This window comes from Osmia bicornis, chromosome 6 (assembly GCF_907164935.1).
Source record: "Osmia bicornis bicornis chromosome 6, iOsmBic2.1, whole genome shotgun sequence".
NCBI lineage: Eukaryota > Metazoa > Arthropoda > Insecta > Hymenoptera > Megachilidae > Osmia > Osmia bicornis.
In genome coordinates this window covers 10,764,950-10,773,809 of record NC_060221.1, presented here as the reverse complement: position 1 = coordinate 10,773,809, position 8,860 = coordinate 10,764,950, and the positions used below count along the sequence as shown (strand labels likewise).

Here is an 8,860-nt window from a genome sequence, read left to right as displayed (position 1 = left end):
TCACTTATCTCGACTTCGCTGCGTCAACGACTTCCGCGATCTCTGTTTGCAAACTTCTTGGCGGTAGTGTATAAAAAGTAAACCGTAGAAGAATTAACTGTTTCATGTGAGTAACATGTAAGGATTTTGTCATGTTTCTCTTTAGATCTTAACTTGACTACAAATTAAAATTGAATCTCTCTCCATAGTCCGACGCTTGACGGTTAATACCGCTTGTATTAATAATAATAACTTCATGCAATATGTTACTTATGAATATAATGTGAAATAATAATTCCATGGCCGACACTGTACATTGAAATAGATGAGAATTTTAATAATAACATGCATTAATAATATGCACGATACATCCATCGTTTCCCCTTTGTGTTGACTGGCAAAGGCGTGAACATGCAATATACAAAATAACTATTTAAGGGGTTAACACCTTATCTACCTTATTTCAAATGAAATGGGTGAACACTGTATTTAGTTGTATAACTTGATAGAAACTGAAGTTGAAAAAAATAATACATATTATCATGGTTTCACTTAAATTTTGTTATTTCAATTAAGTTATACATATGAATTAACAATCATATTTCATGAAATCTGTGACCTTTGTAACATTATATAGTATGTATCCCTTTTTGTATCCAAAAGAGGATCTATTGATGGGATTATATGTATACAGGAATTTCTTATCAATTTCAAAATTATAATTGATACATAGATACCAAAGGCACAGATACGTAATATTAACCATCAAAGGATTAATAGATTTCAGAAATATGTATTTATCTTTTATATAGCGTGAAGCATCATTATTTTCACTTATGAATTTTTATCATGTTGAGGATTGATTGTTTGAATTGGTTTATGGATTATACGGGTGATTGCGAAAGAGTATGATTTACGATGAATATTGTAATAATAATGTACGAAATTTAATTTCTCAGATCTTGTTAGTGAATTGGTTAAAATCTTGGGAATGAACACTATACGGTATTTTTTCAATTATTCGTCATTTTACAAATAAAGCACTATTTTACTAAGACTATGGGTTTCAGTCGTCCTAGATGAATAGCGCAATCATAATTGTCAGATAGGGAGTCAAAGATATTTTGGTTCATACTTTAGCAGCATCATGATAATATTAAGTCTAATTTTCTTAACTTTTGTTTACATCAAAGTTCGCTGAAATTTCAGAAAATATTCAGGTATTTATTAAAAAAAATTCTCAGTTTACCCTTCTGACCCTCTCACTCTGTCCTACATAATGATATACCCTATTTTTTATAATCCTGTGTTCGCAATAATTGAAAGATTTAGAAATTTCATATATACCGGGAATAATAATGTTACGACTCAAATACTAAAAATTTAAATGAAATTTCAAAAAGTACATGAAATTGCAGAAATAAATCTATCATGAAGTGGGTATCCTTTACTGTAACTACTTTTATTTTTATCATTTTTGAAAATATTTTGTTTTGGGGGATTAGTAAAAAAAGGGTTAAGGTAATACAGTTCAAGTCACAAGTCACAGTATGTAGTAATCTGTTCATACAGTAGATTTTTGTTGTATTACCGCGAACGGGACTGTGGAGTGGACAAACTTCCAAGCTCTCATTTAAAAGGGAGAGAAGAGATAGAAATCTCAACAAAAACATCCTGTAAATAGGAGCCAAGTTCTTATGGCCGTAAAAAGTTGTGAGATCAAACTAAATACGGCCAAGTTCGTTAGCTTAGAAATAATGCTTGCAATACTGAAAAAAGCTTTTGTGAAAATTAGGTTAGAAGAATGCTATTTAATTTTTGAAGAGTTACATGGAGGGCTAAATTATTCAAACTTGGCCGTTACCTAACACCTTTTATGGCCATTGGTTTAAAAAGTAACGGCCAAGTTTGAATAATTTAGCCCTCCATGTAACTCTTCAAAAATTAAATAGCGTTCTTTTAATCTAATTTTCACAAAAGCTTTTTTCAGTATTGCAAGCGTTATTTCTAAGCTAACGAACTTGGCCGTATTTAGTTTGATCTCACAACTTTTTACGGCCATAAGAACTTGGCTCCTATTTACAGGATGTTTTTGTTGGGATATCATCAATTTTTGTTGGGATTTCATGAATTATCAAGTAGATATTACTCTTATCCCTAATTCATTAAATCCTAAATATTTTTTATCTTTAAGGTGGATATTAAGTAAATTAATAAATGCCTTTTAATAAAGAAAGTTAATTAAGAAAACGTTGACAGACCATTTTAAATGATGACATAATTCGTTTTTTTTTTTAACTATTTTTTCATCCCACTTTGGGCATAAAACCCGAAAATTGAATCTCCCATCTTCCCTTTAATTTTTTTTGTAATATATGTTATGCTGCTACCTATTTCGTAATGCTTTTTTCAATACAATCCCTTTAAGGTGTAAAATTTCAAACTTTGATAATTATTCCTTTGAACTTACGTTATGGTGAACCTATGTACCAAATTTCAAGCTTCTAGCGCAATGGGAAGTACTCAGAAAGTTTTGATGATCTATAAGTCAGTCAGTGACAAAAGCGATTTTTGAGGTCCTATATCTCGGAACCTACTAATGTTGGAAAATTAATTTTTTGTCAATGTTGAGACATGATAGCACTTAACAAGTGTACGAAATTACACCTATCCATCTGCCTCCAGTGCCGAGTTATAAGCCTCTAAAGAACGGCTAAGTTGTTTCATGTAAAAGGAGGTAGTGCGAGAACTTGGCTGAAGCACTACCGTGCACCTACATATGTAGATATATCAGTTTTATAGACTATGATGGTGGAAGGGCGATACTGGTATGCTTTAAAATCCATGAAATCGTCAAATTGCTCACGTGGCAATGTAACGATGGTGTTACTGTAATTTAGGACTTATTCTTCAGGAATTATTACAAAAACCATATTTTTAATTCTTACAATAAGTATCTGTTAAATTTTTTTATTGTAATTCGGGACTTATAACGATATTCGAATATTTTTTAATAATGAGATATTTTCCCAACCATTCATGTTTCTTTTCTTTAAACTTTTGTAGTATACTATACGAATTTGCCCACTTTGTATATAAATTGCAACTTTTACGCACTGTTTCCTGAACAGATTTTCTGTACCCTTCAGGAAAATTAGTTTCCTCCATTTTATTAAAAATATATGCAGAAACAGCACCTACTCTTTTTTTTATTAAGTTCACTTCTCCAAACATTAAAAAACTCTTCATATTTGAACGAATATTCGTCTACAAAAATAAGAATATTTAACTCTTTCTGAACGAAACTGTTAAGTGCGAGGAAAAAAATAAAACATACTTAAGGACATTTCGGACACTACTGCATATAGTCTTACAAATACTTATAATAAATTAAAATTAAAACTATAAAATCCGTTAATATGCATAACTATAATAAAGTTATACTAAATTTATACTTTTTATCACCGATGTTTCGCCCAGCACGTTGACTAAAAAACTACGGCGATGAAGCTGAAACACGTCTCCAAATGATTATTATCTCGTGTTTATAAGAATTCATACTAACAAGAGTCTCGCAAAGAAAACGTTTCGTATTACTCTAGAGTCTAGACAGAAGTCACTTCGTCCCGAGCGGAACGTATGCTGCGGTGGCCGCAACGTCATTTATTGAAATTCGTATAACTTTAAAAGTTAAGGAAGGTTGAACCTAAGATTTATATAATTCTTTAAAGAAATGTTTAAACTTTCTTATAAAACAAATCTGGTAGCTAGCACTTTTAAGCATTTTTTAAAACCATCCGTAAAGTTTCAATTGTTGAAAACATTGCACTATTATATATAAGTTAAAGAACACTTCCGATGCAATTGAATAATCAAAATAGAACTACTAATATGCATAAAGTTGTTCTCAAAAACTATTATTTGATGATCTATAATGAATACTTACAAAAATTAGATTCACTTCGAATTTCAGAATTTTGACTTCAGCATGTTGCACACGGCTACACAATCGTCAAAAATGAAAATGATTTTGGATGTCTTAGTTTTAAAGTGTTTTTAGTTAGTAGGAAAAAAAAATTTTTTCAAAACATTAAACTTGAAAAATTGAATTTTGGCCACGAAAAACCAGTTTCTGGACATTGTGCTATGGGATCGCCGCTTTCTACTGTTTCTGCAGGCAACAGCACAGCGACCGATGACGAATATATGTATGTGTACCTTGTGTACTTCTGCATTCATGATTTCAATGTATCGTAGCTATGATGGCAGCTGGGAATTTAATATAGCCTAACCTAACCCAATCTACTCTACCTAATCAGCAAATTAAGTTAGGTTAGGCCAAAGTGATATTCTGGTCGCCTAAGGGCGACCAAACACACATACTGAGATTCAAAATCATGAAAATTAGTTAAATTTAATTTTTAAGCCCACCCGTAATATATGTATGTATATGTAATATATTGATGTCGGTCGCCGTACTGCTGCCTGCAAAAACAGTAGAAAAGCGGCGATCCCATACTAATTTGTACGTTGTCACAGACACACACGGATTGGCCAGAATTCAATGTGTTAGTTTTAACAGTTTCTCGAAAATATCTCGAAAACTAAGGCCGAGCGGTGGTTATATGTATAAGAAAAAGTTGTTCAAAATGTCTAATTTTACAATATATTTAAATTTCATCAAAATCGGTGAGATGTAACCTAATCTCAATAATTACCAATAATTCTTCCAATAATTGATATTTGAAATTTCAAAAAGCTTTTTCTGTAAATACATTTAATGTAATCCATTATTTTATTACTTTTTCACAATAAAATAATTTTTAACAAAAAATACAACCGACTTCGACATGCACTAAAAAGTATGAAATAATTTCTACTTCATTTATACAAATACCCAACAGCTATTAATAAAACCTATTTACTCGTTAAATCGTATACTAAATACATTTCAACCTTTTCGGAGGCGGCGCAAAATTAAAAACTTTCTTCTACTAGGAAGATCCTAGTTCAGGCGTCAGCAACCTATTAAATCGTTATTGGCAGCATCGTATATTCGGGTATTATTAACTTTGCGCCGCCTTCGAAAAGGTTGAAATGTATTTAGTATACGATTCAACGAGTAAATAGGTTTTATTAATAGCTGTTGGGAATTTGTATAAATGTTGTAGAAGTTATTTCATACTTTTAGTGCATTTCGAAGTCGGTTGTATTTTTTGTTAAAAATCATTTTATTTCACACTTTTTAATGGAACGAGCAGTATTTGTAGGATGCCGTAAGGTGGTTTACCGTTCTTATTGGTTAATTGCAATAACGATAGTTTTTAACGCTAACAAGTTCCATACATTTTTGCAAGTGGGATCATCGCGGAAATATCTCTTATTAAATCCGAAAGTTTTCATCGCGATCGGTACATGCCTTGCAGAATATACATACATACATATATACTGATCGAATTGAGTAACCGCCCGCTTTTACGAAGTCGGTTAAAAAAAGAATATTGGAAAGAAGGAAGTGAAATTAATCACTGACCTAGTTGTACCGAACATTCGAACAATTTACTTCGACGCTTCAGTTTTTGCCCTGTAACAACTGGAGATTTCAATTAATTTTACGCGTTTCTCGACGAGATACCAAAAGTAAAGCAAGAAAAGAAAAGGGTACAATGAGGAGTGAAAGTGGCTAACTAATTGTAGGTTCGAAACGACGTTGTTTAAATTGCTCAAGTTTCCGTTTACGTTTACTCGTTTTCTTGATGCAATTAAAATATTCCAGTTACTGAGTGTAACGTCAAACATCCATTTATACGGAAGTTGAAACATTGTTGACCCACTAAATGACCATTTAATACACCCATAGTCACTGTTATAGTAATATATTTCGTTTTCAAAAAATTTCGCAATTTATTTACATTAAATATGATTATCCCCAACGATAAACCTGTACTTTCTTGATGTATTTAATACAAATGCATGAAATTTCAACATTAATGATCCAAGTTATGAGATGTGAATTTTTTAATCATCACTTTTCTTTTCACACGTTAATTATTAATATGTTCAAATATGTAAATAAAAATAGGAAACTGAGACACACATCTTTTTGTCGTTAATAGATCCTAATAATGTGATCTTTTTTATTTTATATGCATTGTATAATGCACACTTATATGCTTTGCATATTCATTTTGGAGAACTTACAGAAAAAACGCCTCCCTTCCGATTTTAATAATATTTTAATTTTGTAAAATTGTGTAAAATTCGACATTTCAAGCAACTTTTTTCCTGTAACCTATATGTCGGACTCGCTTACGATTAGTTTCGGAGATATTCGCAAAAGAATATCGTTACCACTACAGTGAATTCTGTCTATACGCATGTGTTTGTAACAGTCTATTTGCAACCATAACCGCTTACTGACACAGTAGCACTGGGCCCAGCAACCTTGAATAGATCTGTAACTCTCCGCCACTTACGTGTAAACGCTTATGCGAGAAAAGTTGAATTGATATATACTTATTATTTCTATTTCTCAGCTGTATACTAAATTTTATAATATTCAATAATTAAAAGTCATTTTTTTCTAAATTGTTTTTAATATAGATATCGTAATAATAAAATAAATCTAAATGATTTATATTTTCTTTATATCGCCATTTTTCCTAGGGAAGCTTCATTTGATCACGGGTGTACACATGCATATTTTTTACTCTAGTCATGAAATAATTAAAAAAAGAAAAGAGGATTCTAATTAGCCTTAATAGATATTACATTAATTTCGTAAAATATTAAATAGAATTGGAAAGTTAAATAATTTGTATTATTTATTTTAAATAATTATAATTATAGTGCATATATTACATATATCCATTCTACATAACAAGATAAAATTTTTGTTAATTATTATTTATTTCTCTCAATTATTAGATAATATTAAATTTTCAATACCGGTTATCGATTACCGCCACGATGTTGAACGTGTTAAATGCTATATGAGTACTTTCGTTCACCTGAAGAATCACCCCCACTTCCCTCCCCACCTGTCCATCCTCTGGCTGGTTGGAATCGTCAGCAAGTCACAATCGTCGGTCAGTAAGTCAGTCAGTCAGGCACATGATTGATCAATCGGTGAATCGATTAAATCGTTCAACACGGTTACAGTGATTTATTATTATGAACGTGCAAGTTAAAATCTGTTTTCGCTGTTAGTGCATCACCATGTCAAATGTACAGTGCGTTCGTGTCACCAAGTGAATTATCAACCACTTTTTCAATGTTTTTATTCTTTGACCCTTTAGCTATTGAAAGTCTCAGCCAGAAGTCTTTTAATCACGAATTAAAATATTGAGAATTAACAATTTATCCTATCTTTAAGACTTAACGTTAATTAGTTTTCTATTGACTAGTGCTAGTACACTCTTGGACCTTAGATGTACTTTCATAAGGTGCAAAATGTGCATCATTGCAAACGAAAGTTCAATTAAAACACGTTGAAAGTGAATCAATGGTGTTGTATGCTATTTGCCGGGATAGAAAGGTACAACTGATTTGAAAAATTCATTATTATCTACTATTTTTAAACAATAATTAATTTATCTATTAAATTAACAATCCTCATAAATTCAATACCTTCATAGTTTTTCCCTACAAAATTACTGATTAAAATTAAATAATAAGGCAATATTCAATCACTGTAAACAGCACACGAATAAATAATTTTTTTTCTGATGCAATAGTAGGTATAACATTTTGGAAATGAAGATTTAAATTTTAATTCAAACTCTGGATCATATGTTGAGATCTCTAATTACTACTAATATTTTTGACCAGCATTTAAATAATTACTTCACAGTTTTCGCTTAAATATTTTACCAAATCCAATCATTTTTTAGATGTTTATAAAATTTTATTAAATATCTTGTAGTTTTAAACTGTAGTGTAATGTGCATCATCATTTTCGGATCGATAATTTTATGATATGCAATCTGTTTAATCTTGACTATTCGACGAGACAGTACATCGTTACTTGGCAGTTAATATTCTTAATTGTAGCCGTATTAGATGAGTCAATGATAAACACTCTGTCTGCATTGAAAGTGTCGACTTAACGAACATCGAAGGATCTTTCAGACATATTTATATGCAGTATGCATGATTTCGATGAGTCACGCGAAATCGACAGCTAAATAATAAAGAATCAGCTTGACACTGACGAATTTTTTTTATTTATCAAGTCCACTATTGTAACAAACAAGATTTAAAAACATTTTCAGCGAAACACTGTACAGTTGCTTTACATTAATTAAAAATTTAATTTAAAAAATGAAGTAATTGAGCAGAAAAGGAGATTATCTTACATTAATCAAAATTATTAATAATATTACATATCAACAAATTTCTTATTTGTTTCATTTGTAAATAAACCCTGAATTTAAAAAAAAAATGTAAGAAGGGGCTTTGGTAAAAACGTTTCATTCTCAATATCAAGCTTTAAAATCTTTTATAAGAAATTTCTAAACTTTTTGAAAAATTATCCGTACAACCTATGGCATTTTTAAAGGGTAGACCAGGTTCCTTATAAATTTTCAATTTTGAAAAGTATAAAATTTATAAACTGGAATTTTGCTATTGTAGAATTTTATAATAATAAGAGTTTATAATAATAGTTGATATTTATGGGGAGGGTTTATAAAGTTTTGGAAGTATTAGCTCCACCTTGACCCCTACCTAGTTACGCTAGTGTCTACAACTAGTAACAAAAAATAACAAAACTATCCCTAAAATTATTCACAATAATTGTTTAATTACTTTTACAATAATTCTCAGAATTAATCGAAAATCATGTAAACGAAATCACACCAACATTTTTCAAATTATTCAC

The 8,860-nt window shown here is 30.5% G+C and overlaps 1 protein-coding gene across 3 annotated transcripts in view; it reads left to right on the top strand.

Moving 5' to 3' along the window:
- Window positions 1–2,040: 2,040 nt before the first annotated feature.
- The window catches only part of LOC114880932 (endoglucanase E-4-like), an 85,344-nt gene continuing 78,524 nt past the window's right edge, over window positions 2,041–8,860 (top strand). For 2 of the 3 annotated variants that reach the window (XM_046286043.1, XM_046286041.1), the window contains exon 1: window positions 7,081–7,516. In XM_046286043.1, the coding sequence (XP_046141999.1) occupies window positions 7,484–7,516 (33 nt within the window). In that variant the 5' untranslated portion in view covers window positions 7,081–7,483. Of the gene's footprint in view, window positions 2,118–7,080; window positions 7,517–8,860 lie in introns of those variants that run through there. The other variant, XM_046286042.1, reaches the window with a different exon arrangement.